Source organism: Geotrypetes seraphini, chromosome 11 (assembly GCF_902459505.1).
Source record: "Geotrypetes seraphini chromosome 11, aGeoSer1.1, whole genome shotgun sequence".
Taxonomy (NCBI): domain Eukaryota; kingdom Metazoa; phylum Chordata; class Amphibia; order Gymnophiona; family Dermophiidae; genus Geotrypetes; species Geotrypetes seraphini.
Window position 1 is genome coordinate 69,171,817 of NC_047094.1, and position 15,093 is coordinate 69,186,909.

Below are 15,093 nucleotides of genomic sequence, written 5' to 3' on the forward strand. Positions count from 1 at the left end.
GCATGTCAAGTGAAAGCAGCAGTGCTAGCAAAAGGCAAACTAGTTGCCAATTAAAGCAAGCAAAGTTACTATAAATTGCCTGATTTCTGTTTGAATACATAATGTTTATTCCTGGGGTGGGGAAACATGAAGTGTGGCAGCTGCCATTGAAGAAGGTCTATAAAATCTGGGTATGGCTGTACTAATCTTGTTCAGCAATCCCATGTTGATTTAATTTACACTAAAATATATATTTTGCATGTAAAGACCTGATTTGGAGGGAAGGGGAATGTTTCAAAAAGTATCAGATCAAATTGAACAGGCCCAGAGGAAAAATAAGGATAAAAATGTTGCTGTTGCCATTTTAAAGAATGTAACTAGTACAACTACTTTACCTGATCAATCTGATTCTGCTGCTCCTTGACTGGAAACAGAACTAAAATAATATGCTACGTATGGTCTAGGTCACTTGATAATCTGGGCACTGTTGTGAGGGAGCTCCCATCTGTGCTTGGATTGATGGTGTTCTATTGTAAGATTCAGAGGGGTGAAAAAGATATAGTGATTCAAGGCATACTGTACCAGCTCTATAATGGGATAATTCCTCCCCAAATTTGATTGTGGCTTATTCTTTGGAATCCTATTGCTATTTGAATTAACTTTCAAGAGTGCAGGAGGCATGTGCAGAGCTTCCCAGGGCAAATTTACATGTTAACATCTTTAAAAATATTTGGTTTCCTGGTGGAGACTTAAAATGAATTGTTTATCCTATTTGGATCACAGATTGTAAGCCTTTTAAGAATTAAATTTACTTTTTTTCGACCTAAATAATGCTCATAGTCCATTCAAAATCATCAGTGCAAAGGGTTTAGTGCCTAAATTATGTATCTGAAAGAGTTCAGCTGTAAATACAGGAGTTATGGTTTCGCTCCTTTTCTAGGAGAAAAGAGTTGCATGATACACACTCCTGCTCTAAAAGTGGAAGGATGGGAGCAGTCTCCCAGCATTTCTGGCTTATGGTGTTCGAGTACACTGTAAAAATGCAGTTATGAGCCAGACTTCACAGTGACTACAGGAAACTGGATTGTAACCTGGGGAAAATATTTCTAATGATCTGTTGGGGTTTATCAATCTTTCACCTGTATTCCTAAATATTTGAGATTAGTGTCCGCTTTCTTAGACTAATGGGATGAACAGTTCTCTGGTATGATAAATGAAACACCATGCTTCTAAAAAAAGTCCATACCGTTTTTTTGTAACTGATCTGTGTTTCTCTCATATCTTGTTTTAAAATTAAGTTTTTGTGCTTCTCTGCCTGTAAAGGGGGAAAAAAGTTAAATACTGAAACAATGTATTGATTAGGTTCTAGTAAGGTTTGGGCGGAAGGGATGTGGGAAAAGTGGATGTTGACCATGATGATTAATGTGATGGGAGACATGAAGAATATATGATGGTCCTTGGAGTCCAAAAGCTTTGTGCTCCAGAAATGAGGCCAAGCTGTCTTCATTCTCCTCTTGTTCCTTCTCTTTCTTCACTGTATCCTCCAACTGAAAAATGGTTCAGTTGCTGGAAGCAGATATTTTTTTATACTGCCTTAAGGAGAGAAGAGAAGAGATGGCCAAGTTGCATTTTCCATTTTATCCACGTCACATCAGTGCTTTGCTTCATGGAACCTACAGAACAGGACCAAGTTGGAAGTGTCCATTAGCAAGGTCATGACTCAGTTGACTACACTCCATACATGAGTCATTGTTCTCCTAAAGCATTGACTGAAAACTGTTTACCTTCTTGGTTGGGGGAGGAGGGGTGGAGATCAGATTTTCTTCCTCCAGTCCTTGATCCCTCAAGCACAGAACATGTAACGGATTACATTTACTGTTGGCAGAGTAATTTTGGCTGGAGCATCATACACAAAAACTTAAAAATAAGTGTCTTCCCTTTTTAGTGTGGTAGTTGGAAGAATGCTTTAACTTGCATCCTAAAACAATCCTTCACAGTTTGGAGTTGTTTCAGTGTATGCATGTTAGAACATACTGAGAGGATTGATATGTATTTAATGTGACTGTTCAATGCAAGGGCACATTCTTCTCCAGAGCCTTGTTTGATGCAGGGGGATGGGGATATGATTGCACTCTAAGTTGATGCTTCCACAGGTCGATGATCCACAAGAAAAGAAAGAAAGAGGAAAAGTTCTTGACCATTATTAAGCGTATGTAACACAACAAATCATATGCCTTTTGTTTGTAATATAAATGTATAGTTAGAAAAAAGAAAAATCACATAGGTCAAGTCCAGTAGTTTTTCTTCATTTGTAAAATTATGACATCTTAACTGGTGATATGGAAGAGGGCTCATAGTGCAGATTTTTCTTTGTGCAGTACATATTTTCAAATACCGTTGCTTTGGATTATTCCGTAGCACTTCTATGGGCTTTTGATTTTGCCCTTTCAGCCTAGGAGCATAAATGCTTCCCTACCAAAGATAGCACCTTACTAACTGGCGTATAAGCCCAGCAATATTTCTGACATAATGAAAAGTTCACTGAAGGATGATTATAATTTATTTTCATATTTATAGACAACCTCTTCCCAGAGGACTACAAAGTGGTGAACATTGAAGTTTTATACACATTGTTTGTTAAAACTTTTTTAACTCTTTCAAACAGAATCTTTCTGCATATTTAATTTAAGAGGGATAACCATTATAAGTTGTAAAATGCATGATCGGGTCTCTTTAATTTTTGTTGCACAACATTGGAAGATTTTTATTAATGCTTTAATTTTTTTTCTCCCCCCCCTTTTTTAATTCTTCCCTCTACCTGTCCCCCCCTCCTCCCCATTTTCTTCTCCATTAGGTATTCGACTGCGAGTTCGGGCAGAATACTGTGAGCATGAGCCAGTATTGCGTCAGAATGTGCTTTCCACCAAACAGAATGTGTTAGAGAAGCGTTTTGATGTGTTCAGCCAGTCCACTACCATTCTGAAGTCCCGGGACCTAGGTTCAATCATCTGTGACATTAAGTTTTCTGAGCTGTCCTATTTGGATGCTTTCTGGAATGACTATATGAATGGTTCACTGTTGGAAGCCCTAAAGGGTGTCTTCATTACAGACTCCCTGAAGGAGGCTGTAGGTCAGGAGGCTATCCGGCTTTTGGTCAATGTGGATGAAGATGATTATGAGGAAGGAAGGAAGCTGCTTTTGGAAAATATACCTCAGTGAGGAGCATCTGGAGGAAGTACAAAACCCAGGCTGGTGTAAGAAAGTGTTCAGTGCATTATATCCTATTATGTTAAAACATAATTTTCAGTTTGTAAAACCTTTGCCTCTTGTGTTCCATTAACACTCAATCTCTGGTTTTGACAGGAAAAGTGATAATGTGGTACCTACATTTCCCTAAATTTAAGCAGGATTGAAAACCGCTCATTGGCAGTGTGCAGACAGAGTCCAGCATGGAAAGTAGTACTAAAGCAATTTTCCAGATGTTTTTTGAGCAGGCCTACCACACATGCATGTCTGTTTACCTGCTGCCATTGTGTGGAACCTCCTAAGTCTCTTCTGTGGAGCTGATTAGGACTCTTTCAGTTGGTTACCTTGCCACCCAAATTGAGCCATTTTAGTCATTTTTGTTTATGGTCCTTTCGCAGTTCTGTGGTTTACCTTTTGCATGTCCTCTTATTTCCTTAGAGAGTCTGGGGGATCTGAAAAAAAGGCTAAGTCGCAGGTCAAATTTTTAATTAAGATACTTGGGGGTCCTTTTATTAAGGTACGCTAACTGCTTTTGCGCACGCTAAATGTGCACCTTAATAAAAGGACCCCTAAGTGACTAAGGCTTAATCTTAGCAGACATATAGGGTTACAACATCTCCAACCCCACACCGGCTCTGGTGTAAACAAAATAAATATTGTAATCACAAAGCAGAAAATAAAATTAATTTTTCTACCTTTTGTTGGTTCCAGGCTCTGGTTGTCTTCTGATAACTCACTTGCCAGAGTGTCCTGCCCATTTGTCGTTTTCTTTCTCCATGCTAACCATCCATCTTCCATCTCTGTCTTCCCCTTCCATTTCCCTTCCCTCCCTCGGAGGTCTGGCATCTTTCCTTTTTTTTCATGTCCATATCCGCAGCTTCGGCAATGGACCCCACCATCCCCAGATCCACCATCTGTTCTTTTCTCAACTACCCTTTCATCCAGCATCTCTCCCTCCTTCCCTACCACCCTAGGGTCCGTCATCTCTCCGTTTCTCTTTCCAACTACCCTGTCCTATGCCTCCCCCTTCCATCTTTCCCTTCACCCCCCCTGGTCTGACATCCATCTTCTTCCATTCCCTCCTCCAATGATCTGGCATCTCTTGCCTCTTCTCTCCTCTCTTCCCTTCCCTTTCCCACACCCCCATGGTCTGGCATTTCATTCTCTTCTCTCTCTTCCCCCCCACTTCCATCAGCATCTGCCCCCTTTCTTTCCCTCCAGCCTAAATCCATCCAGTATCCTTCCCCCTTGTTTTCCCCCTTTCCCTGCACTCCAATTCCATCAACATTAGCCCCCTTTCTTACCCTCCAACCTAAATCCATCCAGTATCCTTCCCCCTTTCCCTGCACTCCAGTTCCTTCAACATTAGCCTCCTTTCTTTCCCTCCAACCTAAATCTATCCAGTATCCTTCCCCCTTGTCCTACACACCAGTTCCATCAGCATATGCCCCCTTTCTCTCCCTCCACCACCCTTTCCACACAGCAACGGCAACGCGGCCTCCCCTCTTCCCTCCACGGCAATGGGCCCCCACCCGACGACAACAACGCCGCCCCCCCCCCAGCAATGGGTCCCCACCCGACAACAACAATGCCGGCCCTCCCCCCCAGCATCGACTGACAGCAATGCAGCCAATGAAGCTTGAAGATCCCGCGATGACTGCGTCTGCTGGTCCATCCCCCTCCGTCGTCACTTACTACTTCCGGCAGATGCCGTTATCGCAGGATCTTCTTCGAGCTTCATTGGATGCATTGCCTCTGTCGATGCTGAGGGTGAAGGCCGGCGTTGTCGTCGGGTGGGGGCATGTTGCTGGGGGAGGGGGCAGGCGTTGTCGTTGGGTGGGGGCCCGTTGCCCTCTGGTATGTTGTCCTTCAATGGAGCCCCCTGACTATTTCGGGCCCTAGGCACGTCTTAGTTGGCCTATTGGGTAATCCGGCCCTGCTTCCAGGGCTGGTGTGCCCAGAAGAGTGAGAAGCTATCACAGTACAAGTGTCACTGGTTCTAGCTTTCCTTCAAGAAGAGCTTGAGAAAAGACTAGTGGTTGGCTTCCTCAAAAGTACAGACAGTGGGTCAGTCTCTCATGCTTCAGATCCCAGTTTCATAGAAAGTCATTGGCCTCTAACCCAGATATGTCCAGATTTTTGAAGGGAGCATTATGTCTGCATCCTCTTGTACATCAACCTTTTCAAACATGGAGTCTTAATCTCATTCCGCGGGCTCTGACTAGAGCTCAGTGTGAGCCTTTGGATGAACTGACAGTTAAAAACAATGTTTTTAGTAGCGGTCACAGCATGTCAGGTGTCTGAGTTACAGGCTTTATCCTGCAGAGAACTTTTTCTCAGGGTTGCACTGAGAACAGTCCCTTCTTTCTTGCTGAAAGTAGTTTCCAGTTTCCATGTCAACAAGGAAATACTGTTGCCGGCCTTCACGCTCTCGGGGTCCAAGAAGAGAGATAAAGCTCTGAAATTGCTGGAGGTTTACAGTGTGTTAATTTATCTGGAAGTGACAAATGAGTTTTGGCTGTTGGATCATCTTTGTATTTATTTATTTAATTTTCTATACGTTTTCCTAGGAGATCTCAGAACGGTTTACATGAATTTATTCAGGTACTCAAGCTTTGTTCACTGTCTGTCCCAGTGGTACTAGTTGATAGCAGCTTCTGGGACTGGCTGACTTCAAAAGTGGCAATTTCTTTCAGCTTACATCACCATCAGAAAGCAGTCGCTAGTAGCTATAAAGGCCCATTCCACTAGGAGCGTAACTTCCTCATGGGTAGATTCCAGAGCAGTTTCCCCTGAAGAAATTTGTATAGTGGTCACATGGTCTTCCCTCAATACTTAAAAAGTTTTATAGGATGGATGTAGCGGCCAAATTGGATACAGTGCTTTCAGCAGGCTCATCTGTCCTGTCCTAGATTCTAGGTGACTGTTTTGATACATCCCAAGTGTTCCAGAATGATGTGCCTATTGCACTAGAAGGAAAGATTAGATACTTTGATAATCTCTTTCTAGTAAATGGGCACATCGTTTCAGAAGCCCGCCCTGTCAGATGTTCATTAGCCTGCTTGCTATCTTGGACATGTCCATATTTCCTGATACCTTGTTTCTTTCCTCTGTCTAATAATTAAAAAAAATAATAAATTATTTATAATCTGCAATACCTTATCAGTTCAGAGCAGTTTACATAAGAGAATCTGTCAAACGCAGAGAGATACATACAGAACTTTTGTGAAGCGACCATGGAGTATCTTTCAGAACTACAAGACTGTTAGTGCAGGTTGTTCTCAGTTAGGTGGCCTGTTCATGCCACCTTGTTACATGTTTAAATTTTTAATTATTATTTTGTGTTATATGTTGTGATGGGAGCAGAATAGACTTGTTTCTCGGGGAAAAGCCCCATATCCCTCCCTGTTATGTTTCTTTTCTAGGGGTGACCCATCTGCTTTAATATGAACAGGGGAGTTACAGGACAGCCCAGAGTGAGGGGAGGCAGAGCAGAAAAATGTAAATGAGGTTGTCTCCACAGGATATTACGATCAGAGGTTCACAGCCCATGAGTTCAGAATGATGTGCCTATTTACTGGAAAGAAGATTATCAAGGTAAGTACCTAATCTTTCCATATTGCCATCGAACTAATTACAGGACATAAAAATATGTCCTTTGCTGAAAGCTATATGCTGGCTCCCACTGACCCACTGCATTACTTTCAAAATTCTTTTACTCGTGTTAAAATTCGTAACTCAGGTGAACTCTCCTACTTACCATGTTTTCTCACTCTACTGTCCTCATTACCTCAGGTCAAGTTATCAAAACCTATTAATCCCTACCATGTCAATCTATGATATTTGTACATCTTTCTGATTTTTCGGTCCAGGGACCCACTCTGGATCAAACGCCCAGCTCATCTTAGACTTGTCACCTCTTTAGAACAATTTAAAACTGATCTTAAAGCATTTCTTTTTACATACCTATGACTGAGACTGCGCGCTCTCATACTTCTGAGATCACCAAAAAATTGTTTATTGTTTATTTAGTTTTTGATTAAACGCTTTCTCGGTTCTACAAAGCGTTGTACAAAGTATAAAATAACATTTCAACAAACAATGTAACAGTTAAAACATACTTTCTATGAACTACGAGGCTAACAACGATACTTACTAGATTATTATAGACAAACGAACAATGGACACTTACATTGGACACAAATTGGGAAGGGGGGAGAAATACAATTGATGTAGTAAATGAGAGAAACGTTTAAGGTAAACACAAAAGGATTAGGAATAATTAGAAAAAAAAAAGAACAGATTTAAATTAAACTCTAAAATACAGTACTTCAGTTAAAAGCATCTTTAAAAAGAAAGCATTTTAAGTTGCTTTTAAAATTTTTTAAGTTTTTTTCCATTTTTAAATAAAGCGGAAGGGCATTCCAGATCATAGGGGCTGTCACGGAAAAAATTTGTTTTTTGAGTGTGATTATGTAACTACAAAAAGGCAGTAGATAAGTCCCAAACCCTTTCCCTTGTGTCAATGCCTTGGTATAAAGGGACTGCCACATTGTAGAAAGGATTTATAGTTTGAAGTAGAGAATGACACAGGGGAAAAAAATTTGTCTCTGTCCCATCACCATGAGCTCTGTCCCCATCCCGTTGCCACGAGCTCAGTCCCCGCCCCCACATATATTCAGCGCATGCGTCTGTTCCTCTCCATTGGTTGAATAGTAAATCCCGCCCAAAATCAATACATACTGCAAAGGAAGTAACCCCCAAACCACACCAGTAACCAAAAAAAAAAAAATAATCCTGCAGTGGGTCTTCAAAAGGTAGCCTAATTTGACGGGAAACCCATCCAACTGGGAATATTGCACGATATTTCTGTTCTACAGGTTGGGTTAGTTGCTACCCCCTCCCCCCCCCCACACACACCCTTCAGCACCCTTCGCCCGGTCCAGCAACCCCCTCCTGCTGCGGTAAAGCAGCTCCTTCCCTTCGCTTTGCTGGCTTTAAGGCTTACTTTAATTTTCTCTTTAACAAGCAGCCGGAGGCGAGCCTTGAAGTTGTGTACAGCTGCCAGAAAGTCCTCATCTGACTTAACTTCCTGTTATCCCAGGACAAGCAGGCAGCCTATTCTCACATATGGGTGACGTCATCCACGGAGCCCGGATGCAGACAGCCTCGCAAGCATACTTGCTTGTAGAAAACTTCTGAAGTTTTGAGTCGGCCGCACCGTGCGTGTGTGAGTGCCTTCCCGCCCAGCACAGGGCGAGTCTCCTCAGTTCTCAGTTTTCCGCAGTCTGTCTTTAACACTCTGCACTGAACTTCATTCGCTTCGTGCCTTCTCTCACCGCGATTTGTATTCTTTTTAGTCGCGAATCACTATGTTACTTTCTTTATTTCTATTTCTCAAAAAAAATAGATGACTTTATTTTATTTTTCTTCGTCGACTGGCGGGGCAAGCCGCTCAGCTGCAGCCTGCAGGCTTTGACTTTGCAACGGCTATCTTTCTTCCTATGTTCCGGCCAGTATCGGGTTTCAAGAAGTGTAGCCAGTGCCAGCATGCGATTTCTCTCATGGACCCACACCACTGGTGCCTTAAGTGCCTCGGGCCTGACCACAGTCCTAAGTTGTGCGAGCGCTGTGCTACACTTCAACCTCAAGCCCTTAAACGTCATCGGGTTTTAGTGGAAAAACTCTTCAGGATGGACTCTTCAGTGACACCCTCAACCTTGAGTGCTGCCTCGGCCCCCCCCTTCCACCAAGGGTCCTCCTGCTTCCATGACTCCAACCTCGAGTCTCATTAGACCGTCTTCATTTGGATCATCTTTGGCCTTGAGTACATCTGCTTTACCTTCCCCTGAGCTTCCCTTGGGTCAGATACCTAAGCAGAAAGTTCCGGCGGTGGTCCTCAAGCTCTCCAAGACCTCCAAGACGAAGCACATCTCCACTGCCATCTTGGAGTCTTTAGCCTCAGCAAGTGGTCCAGTTTCAGACTCGGATCCACAATTGCAGGCTTCTCTCCAGACCATATTGGAGCAGCAATTTGTTCAGTTACTGAGCAAATAAAGTTCTGCCTCCTGTAATCCAGCCTGGGCAATCAGCAGTCTCCCGCGAGGTTGAGTCCCTGCTTGTGCCTCGAGCTGAAGCTACACACACTCTGCAAGGAGCCGAGTCTTTGCGAGTGTCTCGATTGGAAGCGTCACACTTTATGCAAGGAGTTGATTCTTTGCGAGTGTCTTGACAGGAATCCTCACACTCCATACAAGGAGCCGAGTCTTTGGGAATGCTTTGAGATTCCTCGATCCAAACCACTGAGTTTCGATCTACAGCTTCTAGCCCTATTCATTCACCAGCATCATTGCCTGTTTCCATACATAGGGCGAAGTCTCCTCAATTCTACTCAAGACCTGCATCCAGACAGCACTCTCGTCATTGATCGAGGCCCTCATCGAGGTGCAGGTCTTCTTCCAAAGAATAGCCTTCCAGCTCTTCGAGGCTTCCAACTCCTCGATCGAGGTCACCGCTTCCAGACCCTGAGGAATCAACTGCTTCCATTGCCTCCTCCAAGTCTCCATATTATTTGGATTGCCACTATTCCAGAGAGGCTTTGCCTTCGTTCTCTACTCGAGGCGCCTTGAGGTCATCGAGCCCTTCTCGAGGCAGGGCCCTGGCAGATCAGCTGTCTTTCTCTTCCTTTCTCAGATGGCTGATGACCTGGACATTAAATTAGACACGGATTCTAAATACTCTTAGGAGTATCTAGAGGAAATGCATCTACCTCAACCTCCTGCAGAGTCACTTAAGCTCCCTCTTAACCGGCTTTTGTCGCAAACTTTCAAACGATGTCTGGAGACTCATGCTATACCTGTTGTTCCAGGCAAGTTGAACTCGAGGTATAGAACTCTACATTGCAAAGGGTTTGAGAATTCACAGTCCCTACTTGAGTCTCACTAATCCCTACTTGTGGAGTCCTCTTTGAAAAGAACCCATCCTTCCAAGGTCAATGCCGCAGTTCCTCCTGGAAGAGAGTAAGACCATGGACAAGTTTGGATGTCGTCTTTATCATGATGTACTCCAGAGTCCTCAACTACAATTTTGTCTTCACTACTTATCTCAAGTTCATCATTGATATTCTTCCAGGTTTTCTGAAAAATCTAGATCAACATAGGCATTTCAAGTTCCAAGAAGTCATTGCTACTCTTTCACAACTCAGATTACATCTTCTCCAGTCATCTTATGATGCCTTTGAACTGTCTTCTAGGGCCACTGCTTTCTCTGTAGCGATAACGCCGCTTGGCCTGGCTTCGCACCATCGATATGGACCCTAATCTTCAGGACCATCTGGCTAACATTCCGTGTGAGGGCAATGACCTCTTTGATGAATCCATAGAGGCTGCCACTAAGAAATTGTCTGAACATGAAAAATCCTTTGCTTCTATTGTCAGACCAAAGCCAATGCCAGCTCCTGCAAAATCTTCACGCCCTCCTCCAGTTTTCCAGAGGCATTATACTCCAAGGGTGGCTCCTTACACTTGAGCACCTCCCAAGAAACCTCAGCCTTCTGCTGCACTTAAGGCTGCACAGCCTTTTTGACTGCTTAACATCATTCTGCCTCTGTCCTCCCTTCCCCTCATAGGCGGTCGTCTCCATCATTTTTACCATCGATGGGAGACCATTACATCCGACCTCTGGGTGCTGTCAATCAGGGAAGGCTACTCTCTTCATTTCACTCAGGTTCCACCAGAGCTTCCTCCAAGAGAGTATCCTTCCAATCCATCCCAGACTGCCCTTCTTCTTCAGGAAGCTCAGGCTGTGCTTCGTCTGGAACAGCAGATCAGGGGGTTTTACTCCCGTTACTTCCTAGTTCCGAAGAAGACGGGTGATCTGCGACCCATTCTGGATCTCAGGGCTCTCAACAAAATTTTAGTCAAAGAAAAATTTCACATGTCCCTGGCATCCCTTTACCCCCTTCTAGATCAGAACGATTGGTTATGTTCTCTAGATCTCAAGGAGGCTTATACTCACATCCCCATTCATCCGACCTCCCATTAGTACCTCAGATTTCGGTGGGGAATCTGCATTACCAATACAGAGTGCTACCCTTTGGCCTGGCTTCATCTCCCAGTGTTCGCCAAGTGCCTGGTGGTAGCAGCAGCTCTAGGAAACCATGGTCTTCAGGTGTTTCCCTATCTAGACGATTGGCTCATCAAAGATTCAACATCTCAGGGGGTTATTGTAGAGACCCAACGAACTACGTGGTTCCTACAAAGCTTGGGATTCGAAATCAACTTCCCCAAATCCCAACTTCATCCCTCTCAAAATCTACAGTTCATCAGAGCTGTTCTGGACACTGTCCAACTCAGAGCATTCCTTCCTCAACAACATCTGGATGCTCTTCAACTCTGTCACGCAGTGTCTTCCCGCTCTTCAATCTCAGCAAGACACATAATGGTCCTCCTGGGTCACATGGTCTCCACAGTGCACGTGACTCCTTTTGCCAGACTTCACCTCAGAATTCCTCAGTGGACCCTAGCATCTCAGTGGACGCAGGCATACGAATCACTCTCTCGACACATTACAGTCACTCCTTCGTTGAGACAATCTCTCTGCTGGTAGATGCTCTCTTCCAATCTCTCCAGAGGCTTGCTGTTTCAAACGCCCCCTCATCAGAAGGTCCTCACGACAGATTCCTCGACCTACGCTTAGGGGGCTCATCTCGATCGTCTCCGTACTCAAGGCCACTGGACCAGCACGGATCGTCAGCGTCACATCAATCTGTTGGAACTCAGAGCGATCTTCAATGCTCTCAAAGCTTTTCAACATCTTCTTCACGACCAGATAGTCCTCATTCGGATGGACAACCAAGTCGTCATGTAATATATCAACAAACAGGGAGGGACGGGATCTCTCTCTCTTTGTCAAGAAGCTCTGAAGGTTCGGGACTGGGCAATCCTTCACAACACGTTCCTGAAAGCCGTCTACATCCAACGGGCGAAAAAACTGGTGGACAAATTGAGTCGTCTTCTGCAACCTCACGAATGAACACTCAATTCCTCGCCTCGTCATCACATTTTTTCGCAATGGGGAACTCCTCAGATAGATCTCTTTGCATCTCTCCACAACCACAAACCATCAGTTCTGCTCCAGGATATATTCTCATCGCCTCGAGGCAGATGCTTTTCTACTGGAATGGACAAATCTCTTCCTGTATGCATTCCCTCCATTCCCTCTCATTCTCAAGACTCTTGTCAAGTTGAAGAACAATTATGCCACCATGATTCTGATAGCTCCTCGGTGGCCGAGACAACCTTGGTACTCCCTTCTACTTCAACTCAGCAGCAGAGAGCCATACCTTGTACCAGTTTTTCCATCTCTGCTTACACAGAGTCAAGGATCTCTACTTTATCCCAACCTGCAGTCTCTACACCTGACAGCTTGGTACCTCTCAACATAACTCCTCTTCAGTTTTCTCAACATGTAAGAGACATTTTAGAGGCTTCTAGAAAGCCTGCCACTAGACAATGCTACCACCAAAAATGGACTAGATTTTCTACGTGGTGCATCGCATGATAAGGAGCCTCAAGATTCCTCCTTATCTTCTGTTCTGGATTATCTTTTGCACTTATCCACCTCTGGCCTCAAGTCTACATCGATCAAGTCCATATCAGTGCAATTACTGCTTTCCACCAGCCTATTGAAGGGAAACCCCTCTCTGCTCATCTGGTGGTTTCCAAATTTATGAAAGGGCTTTTCATTGTCAAACCTCCTCTCAAACCGCCTCCAGTGGTTTGGGATCTCAATGTTGTTCTTGCTCAGTTAATGAAGCCTTCATTTGAACCAATGTCTATGGCTCATCTGAAATATCTCACTTGGAAAGTGGTGTTCCTAATTGCCCTCGCATCTGCTCGAAGAGTCAGTGAGTTGCAAGCTTTAGTTGCTGATCCACCTTTCACTGTTTTCCATCATGACAAGGTGGTCCTCCATACTCATCCTAAATTATTACCTAAAGTGGTTTTAGAATTTCATCTCAACCAATCTATTGTACTTCAGTGTTTTTTTCCAAAGCCTCATTCTCATCCTGGAGAATCAGCTCTTCATAATCTGGACTGTAAACGTGCTTTGGCCTTCTACTTGGAACGCACCAAACAAGTTGGGACATCCAATCTCTAAGCGTAACATCTTCAACTGGATGGCTGCTTGTATCTCTTTCTGCTATGCCCAGGCTGGACGGCATCTACAGAGTCGAGTCAGAGCCATGGTGGCTTCAGTAGCTTTCCTCAGATCCACTCCTTTTGTGGAAATTTGTAAAGCTGCCACCTGGACCTCGGTTCATACTTTCACCTCTCATTATTGTGTGGATGTGTTCTCCAGACGAGATGGCCATTTTGGCCAGAAAGTATTACAAAATTTATTCTCCTAAATTGCCAACACTCCCACCATCCCATTCTGGTTAGCACCCATATGTGAGAATAGGCTGCCTGCTTCTCACGGGATAAAGCACAGTTACTTACCGTAACAGTTGTTATCCAAGGACAGCAGGCAGCTATTCTCACAATCCACCCACCTCCCCTGGTTGGCTTCTCTGCTAGCTATCTGAACTGAGGAGACTCGCCCTGTGCTGGGCGGGAAGGCACTGTGCATGAGCGGTGCAGCTGACTCAAAACTTCTGAAGTTTTCTACAAGTAAGTATGCTTGCGAGGCTGTCTGCATCCGGGCTTCGTGGATGACGTCTCCCATATTTGAGAATAGCTGCCTGCTGTCCCTGGATAACAACTGTTACGGTAAGTGACTGCTTTTCCAGTTGCGTCAAAGGAGGATTTTCCGGCTGCAGCACGCAACTTCAAGGCTTGCCTCCGGCTGCTTGTTAACGAGAAATTTAAAGTAAGCCTTAAAGTAAGCCAGAGAAGGGAAGGAGGTAGGGAGCTGCCTGGACTGCGATTGGGAGGAAGGAGGGAAGGGGCTGCTGGACCGCACGATCCTCAGTTAACTGTGGGGACAAGGCCATTCACCGTTCCATGGAGCGGTGAATGGCCTTCTCCCCATATCCGCGATGACCTTTATTTTTTACATCCCCGTTTTGGCGGATTACCCGCAGCTAGCTGTTGGTAATAGTCACCGTGTCATTCTCTAGTTTGAAGTTCATTACATTGCTGTGAGACAGTAAAATGTTTTTGGTGCTTATCTTGGTTGTAACTTTCCTTTTCCTTCATTTCACAGGCATTGTGCTTTCACTTTGTAAAGAACTCTGCAGCTAATCCATAGGGATGAAAAATTTAACGTTTATTAAAGAACACATTGTGCAAGCACTGTTCCAAAACTTGAAAGTCTCTTTCTCCACAAGCTGGAAAAATGATACAAATCATGGATGAAGATGGCCTTCAGAATTTCAACAGATTTTGTCACTTGGAACTGAATAAAAAAGAAATGGGAAAAATTCTGAACATGAAGGACAGGAATGTCATTTAACAGAAAGATGGGTGTTGAGTTCTGAGTATTGTCTTGAAGGCATGTACTAATAAGAGAAAACTCAGCTAAGAATCTTGCTTAGTGCAGGTTTGTGTTGAGCTGGGTTTTAACCAAGTTTCACTGGGCTCAGAAGTCATTTTTAGCAAATTGATTTTCCATTTTGAAAATTGCAGTACACTAGAAGCCCAAAAATTTCTTTGAAATAAGTAATTTCACAAAAGAAACATAGGAAGTTTTAAGAAAAGAAAACTGCAGGATTAACTGGCAATTTACCTAATGCATTTTGTATGTCATGTATGAGTGAAACTCAAGAATGCACTGGTGAAAAAGAAAAGCAAACTTCAGTTGCTGGATAATACTGCCTTGAGGCCCTCATTTAAATAAACTAGGTTGAATACTAGCTTGTCAGAA

General features: G+C 43.9%; 1 protein-coding gene across 7 annotated transcripts in view; it reads left to right on the top strand.

Moving 5' to 3' along the window:
* DEDD2 (death effector domain containing 2) overlaps positions 1–14,560 on the top strand; it is a 65,252-nt gene extending 50,692 nt beyond the window's left edge. For all 7 annotated transcript variants that reach the window (XM_033963774.1, XM_033963773.1, XM_033963777.1 and 4 more), the window contains exons 5-6: positions 2,834–3,233; positions 14,434–14,560. In XM_033963774.1, coding sequence (XP_033819665.1) covers positions 2,834–3,198 — 365 coding nt within the window. In that variant the 3' untranslated portion in view covers positions 3,199–3,233; positions 14,434–14,560. The remainder of the gene's footprint in view (positions 1–2,833; positions 3,234–14,433) is intronic.
* Positions 14,561–15,093: the final 533 nt, after the last annotated feature.